The sequence below is a fragment of the Lacerta agilis genome, chromosome 13, assembly GCF_009819535.1.
Source record: "Lacerta agilis isolate rLacAgi1 chromosome 13, rLacAgi1.pri, whole genome shotgun sequence".
Lineage (NCBI taxonomy): Eukaryota > Metazoa > Chordata > Lepidosauria > Squamata > Lacertidae > Lacerta > Lacerta agilis.
This window is the reverse complement of record NC_046324.1, coordinates 4855191-4869302: the sequence shown is the minus strand read 5'-3', so window position 1 is coordinate 4869302 and position 14112 is coordinate 4855191. Positions and strand designations below refer to the sequence as shown.

The window sequence follows — 14112 nt, the reverse complement described above, 5'->3', positions numbered from 1 at the left end:
ACATTATTGTTGAAATTTTAACACATATGTTAGCACAAAGCTGTATCAAGGCTTTTCTTTTTGCAGAAAAAATGCTAAGGTGTTTACATTAAGTGTACGTTTGTACCATTTCCAGTCTGTTTTTACATTGGCAATTGCAATAGTCAGTCATAGTGAAAGAAATGCCTGATGCTCCTATTCATTGTTCTCTCTTCGTTTACAGTAGGGTGTGGCTCTCTTGCTTTTATCTGAATATCAAGGAAGTTAGATTTCTATGATGTGGCTGGTGTTGTGGAGTCAGAAAGCTCCAGCAGATGGAGGGCCTGCTGTGTGCAATGAGCTATGACTTCATCCCATTAGGCAAGAGGTAGTTTTGAGGAGGGCTAGCTCTGAGGTCATGCCTTGCCTTATGTTGACAATCTCATACTTTGGTGCAGCATGCAAAACCTTTTAAAGATGTGGATTTGCCCTAACAGCATGACCTTACCATTTAGGTTTTTGGCAGACTTGTGTGGTTGGTGGTGATGTTCTCAGAGCCTCATAGTAGCCTCTTTGATACTGGTGAGAGGAAAGATGGAGTATTTATGTCTCCCAGCCATAACAGCTCAATTTTTAGCCCCAGGTCTGTGTTGTTGGTGCTCAAGGCTGCATACCTCTCCATAAGGTTGCTGCCATTGATGGGATTCCTGATCATTCTTGCAGAGACTTAGCCTAGGCTTTTAACTTGCAAGCAAAATCAAGTTTAACACAAAAACACATGCTTTTCATGCATTTCCCTTCTGCTGTCTCTTAAAAACAAAACATCACATCACTTCCAGAAGACTTTATTATGTAGAGTGAAGGGTGTGGAAAGACTTAAGGCCCTTAATGAAGACAGGCTTTTGCCTTATCAAAGCTTAATAATGTAGAGCAGGAGTGTAGGATCTTTTCTTTTTTGCTGTGGCTATGTAATTGATGTTATAAATGCAGAGATTCATCAATAATGTCACCACTTAAAGCACTGCCAAATACTTTTATAATTTTGTAAAAGGCACTTATGTGTAAGATGTTGCTTTTGAAAAAAAAATCATGACAGTTGTCCTAAATGGCAATTAGAATGTCTTAGTTCTCTTTCACTGCAGCTGTTTCTTTTAGTTTTTGGCTTATGGCTGTAGAGCGGGAGTGAATGTTGTGCAACCATTGTGGCTGGGGCCAATCGTATGGATTTTTCTCTTTATTACTGGCTGGGAAATAACACACAAGTTCAGCTCTGCCTGCAATGGCAGTATTCAGAAACACAAGCTCCCACTGCGTGGGGCAGAACCACTGAAAGCTGGTTTCCCATATGGCTTGCTCAGTTAGTGTGTTGCGGGGGGCGGTACCTGTCTTACTCCGCAAACACACAAATACACATTTGCAACCTTCAGGCAGCAAATACTGCAGCACTTCCTGGCTTCTGTCCATCTTTAGATTCCAGGCCACATATCTCAGCCACAGGCTGGCTTCTAGTTGATCAGATACTTTGCATGGATTTACACTGTGATCAGCAGCTAGCTGTTTTCTGTTGGATCTTGTCAACTTACTTTGATGTATTGAGCTGACAACTGTTGGCATTCTCACTGTTTTCTTTCTAATTTTTAAATATATATATTTATAATTTTAATAGTCTTAAAAGTGACTTCCTCATGTAATAAAAATTGATTCAAGTGCTGAAATGACTCATGGAGTATTTAAGCAAAGAACAAAACCCAGAGGGACAGTCTGGTTTGCCCTCACTGAACTTGTTCTGTAGCATCCTGCTAATTGTGTGCTTTATTGCTTCAGCCTACATCCTCCTCAATGGAACTGTTAAAAACCAAAGAGAACCTACACAAACAAGGTCAGAGAAACCTGTCAATCCTATGATCTAAAAGGTAGCTTCAAGGGGTAGGTGCTGTAGCTTCAAAAGCAATCAAGCTTCCCTTACAGGCAATTTGTAACGAGCACTTTGCAGCCATAAACAACTTGCCCATCATGCAATCCAGCTCTAGTTTTAGGTAGCTGCCAGCAGGTGCAGGATAATAATTTTATTGTTTATACCCCGCCCATGTGGCTGGGTTTCCCCAGCCACTCCAGAAGGCTTCCAGCAAAAAAGGGGGGGAAAGTCAAATATCAAAAACATCCCGATACAGGGCTGCCTCCAGGATTAATTTCCCAATTATAGCCACGTGTTACAGAGCAGAGGGAGGGATCTTGGGCTGGAAATCTACATCTACAGCATGTATAAACATTCCTTGAAAGCACTTTCCCTTGCTGGCCCAAAGTCTGGCAAGAGCCTTAATATTTTTCTGAAAAGGCAAAGCTGTAATTTGCAGGGTGCTGAATGCTGTGTTCAGTTATCAGTAGGCTTTCCTTGATACACATTCCACTGAAAGGACAGAGACATGCCAAAAGACAGAAAACTGAAGTAGGCAAAGATACCAGCCAAAATTATTAGAGCAGGGTTGAGCAAGCTATGCCTCTACTCATCCCTGGCCACTGGCATTGATTCCTGTGGATAAGAGAATCCAACAATTGCAGAGCCACTGTGTTTTCCATCACTAGATGGTGTGTTGTTTTTTAAAAAAACTAACTAGTGGGATGCGGGTGGCGCTGTGGTCTAAACCACTGAGCCTCTTGGGTTTGCTTGATTGGAAGGTCGGTGGTTCGAATCCCTGCGATGGAGTGAGCTCCTGTTGCTCTGTCCCAGCTCCTGCCAACCTAGCAGTTCAAAAGCACACCAGTACAAGCAAGATAAATAGGTACTGCTGCAGTGGAAAGGTAAACGGTGATTCCATGGTGTTCCATTGTGCCAGAAGCGGTTTAGTCCTGCTGGTCACATGACCTGGAAAGCTGTCTGTGGACAAACGCCAGCTCCCTTGGCCTGAAAGCAAGATGAGTGACGCACCCCATAGCCACCTTTGACTGGACTTAACTGCCTAGGGCTCCTTTACCTTTACCAAAACCGTGGTTGAGAAAAGAGTAAATAAGGCTCCTAACAGGTTTATAAAATTATGGATGAGGTACAGAAAGCAGTAGGGATGTGTGTATACATACAGTATATATTATGTTGAAACTTGATCACTTAGCAGAAAGTTTAACCTTCCCTTAATGCCTCAATAACGTAATTACAGAGACCACCAACCTGGTGCTCTCCTTTCAGACTACAATTCCCATCAGAATGTAGGTGGTGGTGTCTATAATTATTGGGGAAGGCCGCTTTATGGTGTTGGCTGCCACAAGATGTGTGTGGTAATGTCTGTCATCTTAGAAGCGTTTAAAAATTTATCCAAACCAATTCATAAAGGACATATTTTATCAAATACTTACATTCCACCTTTCATGTTGAGAGAAACAACAAAGGTTCAGGGGCAGAGGCAATGTTTCAGCTACTGGAAAGGGCCACTGCCTGCCTGTGAGTTTGCCACTATGAGAAAGATGCTGGAGTCGATGAATTTTATTTTATTTTAAATACATAAGCACTTCAACAGCTATCATATTACTTGCCTTAAGTTTGATAGCCCCTTTATTGTGCAACTGAAGAAGATATGGTTAACACAGTGTTTGCTGGTTTTTGTACAGGGCAGAGGCCACAGCTAAACATGCCAAATGTGGGGTTATTTGAAAGTTAGAACACACTTGGTTCATGGAATAATTTTTAAGAATAAATGGACACAAACCTGACCTACCTCTGATGTGGGCTGATGTCTATATCACAGGACACTTTTTATTGCAGCTGTCTAAGGGCTACCCTATTGGCATTTAAGAATGAAAATGGCCAAGTGTATAGAATAACCCCCCAGATGTTACATAGGTATTTTACACTGTTTACAAGCAGCATACTGGTATGCAAGAACTTGGGCCTGAATGAAAACAGGTGGATTGCTTTTTCTGTAACATAATTAGGCCCTAAACATTTGCAAGGAGGAGCTCTTTAAAAACCACCTCCTTCCACACAAAGTGGCCCACCTACATCATTTCCCATATAAAATCCAGATGGCTGCAGAAGTGGAACACAAGACAGGTTCTGATTTTTACAATAGCGCCTACTAGTGTTCACTAGTTTTAAACACACAAACAGCAAGAACCCAGCACTTTAAAGGAATGAGAGACGGTGAAATTAAATTGCTGTTTGTATTGACTCTGTTAGCACTATTTTGCTGTTGCTTAGGTTGTTTTATTGTTGATAGCCTGCTTGAATGTCATCCAATGGAAACACGCAATATATATTTTTTAATTTATGAAAAAATGGCAATCAGGGTAAGGCTGTACATGTCATGGTATCAAAGAAGGACAGACAAATGAGAGAACAGGATACTGATTAGATAGTTCACATTCCTGAGAGCTAGTTTTCATTTCACTTTAAGCTCAAGTTTCTAGTGTTCATGGTTAAAATTTGTTCAAAAGTTTGAACAATGCCTTTGCTGTTATACTATATAACTTAAATTTGATGCTGTATTTCTATTTTTATGCTTTGATTGTACTTTTTTTTTAATTCTAAGCTGCCCAAAGAGCTCTTGTTATTGGCAGTATATAAAATGTTGAAATTAAATAAATGCCTGAACACTCTAGACCAGAAGTCAGCAATGGTGCTTCATTGTCTCGTTGCGTTCCTTGTTCTCCTCCTCCAGAATCACTCTGCTTTTATGCAAAAGAGTAAAAACAAATGGAAAATTGGACAAAAGTGCCAATATGCGTAATTTACACAGGGTAGAGAATCCAGCTTTCCTTGACAATGGACACTGCAGCACTGAATACTGAAAAATGTAGATTATGGGTACTTTTCTGTATCTCACCCAAGTAAATCTTTCAGATAAAATGGGATGTAGCTTAAGAATGAGGCAGATTTCAAGAGGGCATATGTGAACAGCCACTTCCCCAGCTTGGCTGCTGAAGGCCAAGAGCAGAACACAGCCAAATCTTAAGGCCACTATGCTCTGCTGCAAATGGAGTCTTAATTTTTTTAGCCATGTCATCTGCGTCTGGCCATTTCCATTACTGCAGGCCATGAGTGGGTGGCTGCTGGAAGGGAAACGAGGCAGGGGCCAAGTAAGAGGAAGACTTTTCACACAAAGTTTTCAGGTGTCATTACAGCATTGCTTAATTAAATGTGTCTGTTTTTACTGTGATCTTACCTCAGTGACAGGAATAGAGAAAGGAGTTACTCCTAGAATGATTTACTGCGTAGGAGCAACCTATTTCAGCTTCCCAAACAAACAAACAAACAAACCAGACTGTACAAGTGGCAATACAGATTATGAAGCTTTATTTCAAAAGGATACAGTGGCCAGGATACAGATCCACTCAGTTTAACAACTCTCCAAAAATAGGTTACATAATACCCAGAAATCAAACAACCAACCCAACCCTTATTCTCTACCCATTCTAATGTACAATTGGGTTATCTGTGTGTTTTGTGATAAGTACCTAATTTTCAAGCCTGACATCACAGAGCTAAATTGTAAATTAAACTACTGGGTGCAAAACAAATGATCTCTTTGTACAGCGGTTCACATGTTTGGTTCCAATTAATTTCAGAGCTCCTAGTGTTACAGGGGGAAATGCTCATCAAAAAAGTACAATGAACTATCCAAAATCCAAACAGCCTAACTTATTTAAAATGCCTCCAAAAAAGAGGAAAAAGTAATTATGGTAAAATTAAAAAAGACAAGTTCTCTTAGCCAAGGCTTCTTCGTTCATAAAAGATTTCCAATAAGTTATCTTGAAACCAAGGGGGGCAAGCAGGTCAGCAAGCTTAGAATCTTCGTGGTGGTCCACTCTTAAACGGTTTAAATCCTGAACCACTTCCCCTCTGCATGGAATTGCCCGCAATCTGTACAACTCTGTTAATGGGTGAAGAATTACTGGAATAAAAGTTGAAAAAGAAGCAAATTTAAAAAGAGGTTTCAGGGGAATTAAAGTCTCACTATCCAGAGTGCTGAGCAAGGCAAAGTTCTCACAACCCGATTGTGTTACAGGTGTAAAGGCCGACACATGGAGGTGCTCCCACTCAAACCATGCTGTGAGACTGGGGACAGAACACTCCCTAGTAGGCATCAGGGAGCCAGCAACCCATGCTGGACCAGCACTTTCTGGACAACATTCAGCATTATCATGTTCCGGTGGAGAGAGCTTTAAAAAGATGCCCAACTGAACTCCTGGATCTTATACTGTGACCTATTCAGATGCTGCCCAAGAAAAGTCTGAGTCGGCCTCACACGCACAGGAGAAGGTCCCAGGCCCAGGGCCTCTGTCCAATTTTCCTCACTGGAAATCTGCTCAGGCCCAAGGGGATTTTTCCTTATCCAGAGCACATCATGGTTACAAACTAACAATATGAGTGGCTAAGTTTTTCATGTGTTTCCAAAGCCTAACTAGATCAGACAATATTGTATGCGGTCATGAAACTCTCTACAAAGCTTACTCAACTGTACTGCCAAGCTTCCACTGAGTCATAGGAATTACTATTATTATGTTTATTTCTATTCCCATCTTTTTCCTAGACTGGGACTCAAGTGGCTTAAATATAAAAAGCTAAAAACACAGGAAAGATATTCATTTAACAGTAATTGAACACAAATAGAAAAAACCCTATATTAAAAACTATTAAAAACACAAATGATAACAACATTAAAAACATCACAGCACCAACCCTTCCTTCCACAGCCAGTTCCTAAAGATCTGCTGGAATAAAAATGTATTCACCCACTGACAGAAGGACAAGGAGGGAACCAGTTCTACTTCTCTAGGAACAGAGTTCCAGAGTCTGTGCTGAATCCCATCCTCAATCAAGGCAACTCAGCTTTGTGCCAGCAGCGGGGGCAGAGGACCCAACCCTGCATTGCCTTAGAGATCCAAGGTGATTCAGAGTAAAAAAAGTAAACCACCTGCCTGAAATGTGGCAGAGTTAAACCCCTCTTATAGGGACTACCATGTCTCCAAATTCCTCACACCCATGTAAAGAAAATGGCGATTTTGGTGTCCCAATGCAAGTTGCTGGGGTTCCTGAAGCTTTGCTTTTTTAGACTGAAATCCAGAGCTCAAGGCCAATTCAGTGGGCTCTGAATCAGTTGTGGGGGAGGGGGTGGCATACACAATCCTAATGGAAACTTTGGCACCCCAGCACACCAAGTGGGTGCTCCTTGAATCTGAATATGACCTTTTCCAGTCCTATATGTAAAGCTGAGTTTTAGAAGCAACCTCAGAAGTGTAATATTTTAGGGTGTGGGGAAGCAAGAAGCATCACAGGTACCTTGAGTGGGGAGACATCATGCCACCTCCTGCTCGGCCATCTCCCATCCGCCTTGTGTCGTGATAGCTGCTGCCCTGTGAACTGGGCCCATGCCATTCTTTCCTTGGTCCAGCGTCACGGCTATGCCGCTCAACCACATGGCGATCTTCATTATAATGCTAGAAAGGGACACGGGAGGTTACTCTGCTAGTGCCAACACCTTTTGACTTGTGTTTCCTAAACGGACCCAAAGGAAGAACAGCTGCACACACTTGGCTCCAGGACAGCCTTCTCTAGATGTGCATCCTGGGAAGGTTTGCAGCTTTTTCGGAAGAACTTCAGAGGAGCAGTGCCAACAAAAGCAGGAAATGTTCTACATCAGGAAATCATGTTCTACATCAGGAAGTTTCAATTTGTCTCAAGTTCAGCCCTTGGACTATGAAGGACAACACCCACATAGGTACTTTTTGCACCAATATTCAGAGTTTGCATGCATTGTGTCTTGGATGTTGCACTGAGAAAATCTCAAATTTGGATATAACGAGAAGTTAGCATGCAAAATACTTTGCACAGCCCATTAGGAGGAATGCACATTTGGACTATGGTGGGTGGGGAGATGGGAAAAGAGGGCTTCTGTTCAACTGGACACCCATCCTTCCATATTAAGCAACCGCTAATGTTGAGGATTTCTCCTCAGAGTGTGATGCCTAACGTGGCTCTCTAGGGAACAGGTGAAGCATTCCACTCCATCTGCTCTGACTCTACTGTACAATAATCACTCTTCCCAAAATCAAGTGAAGGCAGGAAGCACAGAGCAGAGAACATCAGCCTGCCATGCATGCATGCATAAATAAAATTTATTATTTACACCCTGCCCATCTGGCTCGGTTTCCCCAGCCACTTTGGGCGGCTTCCAACAGAACATTAAAATGCAATAATCTATTAAACAATAAAAGCCTCGCTAAACAGGGTCGCCTTCAGATGTCTTCTAATAATCTGATAGTTGTTTTTCTCTTTGACATCTGGTGGGAGGGTGTTCCACGGGGCGGGTGCCACTACTGAGAAGGCCCTCTGCCTGGTTTCCTGTAACTTGGCTTCTCGTAGTGAGGGAACCGCCAGAAGGCCCTTGGCACTGGACGTCAGTGTCCGGGCAGAACGATGGGGGTGGAGACACTCCTTCATGTATACTGGACCGAGGCAAGGTTTTACTCACAATAAAATAAGAGCTAGTGTGATGTAGCTGTTAGAATGTCAGACCTGCACCTTGGAGACCAGGGTTCAAATCCCCACTTAGGCCATGAAGCTCCCTGGGTGACCTGCCTCTCAGCCGTAACCTACCTCACATGGTTTTTGTGGGGGGATTAAGGTGGGAGCAAACCTTGGAGAAGCAGGTAGGATATAAATGCAATCGATCAATCATACGATACAGTAGTCACCAACTTGGGCTCAGTGACCACCCCAATGCATCAGCCTGTCAAAAGGCAGCAGCTTGGCTGCTAAAAACGGTGCGTTCTGTACTGGTTGCCAGACACACTTTGCAATGCTGCTTCTTGCCTTTTCAGGCCTAAAGAATCTGGGGGCATAGCAAGTTGGAAAAGCCTTTTCCATAAAATGACTTCCCCATTTGTGGGGGCCACCCCAGGAGACTCTGAGTCAAAACAGCTTTTAGAGGCTGTCCTTGTGGCTGCACCAAGCAGGGCTCCCTCACTGGTGGTCCATCCTCTCAATGTCCTTCCCTACGAAGTCTGCCATCTAGTCCAGCCCCCTGTTCTCATAGCGGCCTTAAGCAAGCAGAACCTCAGTGCAGCAGTGCTCTCACAACTTACGATTCTCAGCAACTGGCATTTAGAATCATACTGCTTTGACAGGGGAGGCAGAACACAAAAATAATTTGTCTACGTCTCTTTTTTAAAGCCATCCAAATTGGTGTCCATCACTACAACATGCACTATATGAAGTACTTTCTTTTGTCTGTTGTAACCTTTACTCATAAAGGAGTTGCTCCATCCTCGCAATCATTTTGGTTGCTCTTTTCTGAAACTTTTGCAACTCTACAATATGCTTTTTGAAGTGAGGTGATCAGAACCGTACACAGTACTCCATATGTGGTCACACCAGATATGTTATTGGCAGTTTTATTTTTAATTCTTTCCCTAATGATTCCTAGCAGGAAATCCACTTTTTCCAGTTGCCACACAGTGTTGACATTTTCATCAAGCTGTCCACTACAATCCCAGAGATTCATTCCTACCGGTAAAGAGTCTCCATTGAATTAATGGAGTTAAGTTTTTTTTTTTTTTTTTTGCCCCACTGCCTGTCAATTTACACTTGATTATGCTGAATTGTGCTAACCATTTACTGTCCATTCAGCCAGTTTAGAGAGAGCCTTTCTGAACGCCTCACAATCCCTTTTTATTTCAGCTATCTTGAACCACTTGGTATCATCAGCCCACTTGGCTACCTCACTGCTTTGCTTTGACACTTCTGTTTTTTGTCACGCTACTAAGTGAACAGTTTTCTGCTTCTCTTAGTGATTCATCATTTTCATTATTTCGATGGGTTTTTAAAGAACGTAGTAACAATATAGTATCAGTTGCCTAAAGGGTCAAATATTTTGTCCAGAATGTGGTATACAAATGAAGTGAAAATAGAACCCAAATTAGCAGATAAAAACTACCTTGCCTTTCCCTCTGCGCATGTGACCTTACAGAAAATGCAACGAACACCAATCGTTGCTTTAAGACTCACCACATTCCTAATCAGAATATGCATGTTGATTATGGCCCCCTGCCACGTTTCACCAAGTGAGCTTCCATTTACCTGCCCCCCACTTCCACGCTCCATCACACTGCGCTCTGCTTCCCGGCTTCCGTAGCCAGATGTGCTAGTACGACTCCCAGAATGTCCAGAGACTTCTCGGCCTGATCTTTCTGGCCTCTCTCTGCAGAAGGAAAGAGTTGACATTGTACAGGAAGTAATAATTCACACCTTGAATTGGGGGGCTCCGTTTTACTCATCGCTCTTAACACCTTAGAATAAAGGGCTGAAGTTGCCTTCCTCAAATTGTGGAAGTGCAAACAATTCTCTTCTACTATCTGCACTTCCAGCCAATCCCTGACTGGCTGCAGTCTAAATGTGCCAAAAATATAAAGCAATCTAGTTTGCCTCCTGCTGACTGGGGAATGGAAGTAACTCTAGAGCTCTCTTGGCATGTCCCAACTAGGTTTAGAAAATCACCCCTGCTTGGCAAGGAAATCTGAAGACCTGGCAAGCATCACCTCACTGAAGAGGGTTCTTTCTAACTGTGACTTGAAGGGCCTGTATTGTCCATTTGCTCACCAGTATGCAAAATAGAAGATGGCATGGAAGCCCTGTCATTTAACATGGCATCTGCTCAGGTTAGGCACATGCAAGTCATGCTGTTCACTGCCAAGAATGGCACTCAAAGAAGTGTGTTAAAAGAAATCTAAGTATTAATGTATTGGAGGATATCAAGGATCAAAATATAATGAGCCTGAAGGCCTCTTACGGAACAGGCACAGACCCAACATATTGAGGAAAAGCACTCCGATTCTTACACAGCCATGTTGATGCACAAGTGACAGGCTGTAAATGGGCCAGGGCAAAGTAGCAAGATCTTCCCTCTCTACCCAGCACATCCCACACTCTGAAGAATTTCCACTTGAAGAAAGGGCAACAGAGCCATACCTGTTCTGTCCTGGTGAATCACAGCCACATATACGTATCCCCACCCCAAATTTTGGGCAGGAATGAACCTGCACATCCCAGCTATTAACCCAGGCTGAAGAATCACCTGGCATCTCGCTTGTCAGGGTTGATGCCTCCTTCACCCTTCCAAGAACTCTGCCGGGATGAATTGGTCCCAGCCTCTCGTGGGTGACGGCCATGAGGGATCTCAGGCCTGTCTTGGATTATCACAGTCCTCCTCTCATCGCGGTCTCCTCTCACTTCACGCCGGTCAGTGTCACGGAGTTCGTTTCGGGGCTGAGGGGGCTCATTTCTTCTGGATTCACTGAAGCCTTTTGGGTATCTTTCAAACCCAGGCTCCTCCCTTCTTGTGGTTGGCCGAGCTTTTTTCCCATCACTTTGGTTGACAAATCGTTCCCGCCTGTTCAGAAAGGCAAGGGTTTTTCAGATTAAGGGTCACTCCCTAAACTGGTTCTCTGTCCTGCACAGCATCTGCCTGCCATACCCCAAGGTGCTTTGCTGCTTAAAGTTAATTTATCATTATGAGGACTGCATTATGAGGATATTAGGGATACAGCTGCAAGTAACCTGAGTAGTCTGAGGGTGGGCAGACTTCTAGGGCGTCTAGTAAAGCACAAAATTGATCCTGCAAGCGGAAATCCACCAACCAGGGCTCAGGGGGGTGGGTGTTTAAGAGCTAGTATTTAGGAGCAATGTAAGCAGATGCTCAGCCCAGAAATTTGTTTTCAGTATCACAGAATCATAGAATTGATACTAGCAGAACTAAGCCAATTTAGAAGGGGGGAGCTTTTGTGTTGAGAGTCACTTTCGCCAATCCATGCAGAAATCTACCAGATGCTCTCATCTGTCCCAGAGTAAATCCCACTGCCACCTGAGTAAACATGCTTCAAATCACACTGCAAACTTATCAACTTGAAAATCAGAGCCTAGCATGGGTAGCCAATATGGTGCCCCCAAGATCACACTCACATTCTTTATTATGGTCGAAAGACCCACAAGAACAGTTTTGAAAGCAAAAGACAGCAGAAATACAGGGAAAAGATTCCAAGGCAGTCACTATGTTTTATTCAGAGCATATTGATTTCTATTTCTCATCCAACATCAGGGATGGGGAATCTGGTGCCCTTCATATGCTGTTGGAGCACACCTCCCATCCTCTTTGAGCACTGGCCAGGCTAGCTGGGGCTGATGGGAACTGGTATCCAGCAATGCTGGGAGGCACCAGATTCCCCATCTCTGCTATAGATATTGTTGGACTACACTTCCCATTACCCAAGAACACACTAGTGTAACAAACGGCAACTTCTCAGCTGTAATAGTAACTTATTTCTGAGATCACACTTCAAGAATCAGAATACCCTGTCCTCTCTTACTAAAGGAACACACCTTTGAATGGTGAAAACTGTATCCCAGGATGAAAATGATTGTGGGGCACTTAAAATCATAGAGATAGAAGGGTTATATAGTCCAACCCCCTGCAATGCAGGAATCGCAACTAAAGCATCCATGGCAGATAGCTATCCAATCTCTGCTTAGAAACCTCCAATGAAGGAAAGTCCACAACTTCCTGAGGAAGTCTGCTCCACTTGAGGCCACCCTTCCATTACTGAATCACGACAACATCAGAATATACTTTTGTGACCATCATCCCCAAGCATACCTGTCAAAGGAAGTCTGCACTGCAGAACCCTCTGGGTATCGCCCTCTGTCTCGGTGGTCAAAATCACTAAACCGGTTCTGCTGCCGGCTGTAATCAGACCCATGGCTAAAACGTGCATCTGTGTCCAAGGAAATCTTTTTGCTTTCATTCCAGTAGGGCTCCTCTCTCCTAATGGGGTGGGGAAGAGACACACTGCTGTTAGGATTCTAAGCTGCCACACACATTTATATGTTTTGTGCTTTGTCAGGGCTGATGGGACAGAGGAGCAGGCATCCAGCCTGAAAAGGAAAAAAGCACTACCTGTGATCAACATCCCGAGGCCGTTTCAGGGAATTCCTCTTCTCCTGCTCGTAACGAAGCTGCTGCTGCTGGCGCCGAAGCTCTTCTCTTTCGCGAGCAATCCGCTCTGCTTCCTTGCGACGCTCCTAGCCAGGAGAAGAGAAAGAATCTCTAAAGAGCACTGGAAGAAGTTAACCCATTGGGAAGGCCAGAGGACTCGGATGGGGAACATCTGTGGCCCTCCAGAAGTTGGACTGCAACTCCCATCATCCTTGACCATTGGCCATACTGGCAGAGGCTGATGGGAGCTGTAGTACAGCAGCATCTGGAGAAACACAGGTGCCCCATCCCTGCCACAGAGCTTCAGCTACAATTGGGGAAGTAGCAGAATTAGCACTGACCACTGTACAAGAGCCCAAAGTGTTCCAAAGGGGCACCTGGCTGGATGGGGGCCGAGATGCGAGTGCCTAATACTTGAGGCTTGTTCACAGAATAAAACTCTAATTACAAAAAAGGAGGCTGCCATACGTACAAAACGCACCATTTGACTATGCAGGTAGTCTCAGAAGCTACTAATTTAAGCACATATACAACCACGGTTACAACCAAAGGCAGCAAAGTGGATGTGCCTGGTGTTTTGAAAGGGTTTCAACACAAAAGTGCAATGCTGATGTTACCAGCCCTCCTCAGAAACCACATAACCTTAACAATCCAAGACTAAAAAGTACCCAGCTGCACTCATATCCTTCTTCATGGTCCCCTGCTGCCTCCCATCATGCCATTACTGATGGACCAAATTGTGCTAATTAAGACTAGGCAGAGTTGGCTCAATTTGCATACTTTGTTGCAATGAAAGAAACTGGACCTTAGTACCAAAACGTATCCCAGAAAGTTCAACTATGTAAAGAAGCACACAAGTTCCTGGGTTCTACATGACAGGGGAGGCTCTGTTACCAGGAAACTAGTGCTAACACCCTTCAAAGAAGCTGGACGGATTGCAAGCAACGGAAAATAAGAGAGGGAAACCCACCTGCTCAATACGGATACGCTCCCTCTCCAAGCGCTCTCGTTCCATCCGTTCCCTTTCCAGCTTCTGCCGCTCAATTTCAAGCCTCTCCCTCTCCCTCTGCAAACGCTCACGCTCTTCACGCTCACGGAGGAGTCTCACGCGCTCCCTCTCTCTTCTCTCTCGCTCAGCAATTTCTCTTCGCCTGCAAAAAGCGGGAGCTTCAAAGGT

The 14112-nt window shown here is 43.9% G+C and overlaps 1 protein-coding gene across 1 annotated transcript in view; it reads right to left on the bottom strand.

The window, feature by feature from the left end:
- Window positions 1–5225: 5225 nt before the first annotated feature.
- SLTM (SAFB like transcription modulator) overlaps window positions 5226–14112 on the bottom strand; it is a 34105-nt gene continuing 25218 nt past the window's right edge. The window contains exons 14-20 of the mRNA XM_033167606.1: window positions 13906–14086; window positions 12897–13021; window positions 12597–12764; window positions 11022–11336; window positions 10028–10148; window positions 7229–7386; window positions 5226–5840 (exon numbers count right to left, since the gene is read on the bottom strand). Of these exons, the coding sequence (XP_033023497.1) occupies window positions 5732–5840; window positions 7229–7386; window positions 10028–10148; window positions 11022–11336; window positions 12597–12764; window positions 12897–13021; window positions 13906–14086 (1177 nt within the window). The 3' untranslated portion in view covers window positions 5226–5731. The remainder of the gene's footprint in view (window positions 5841–7228; window positions 7387–10027; window positions 10149–11021; window positions 11337–12596; window positions 12765–12896; window positions 13022–13905; window positions 14087–14112) is intronic.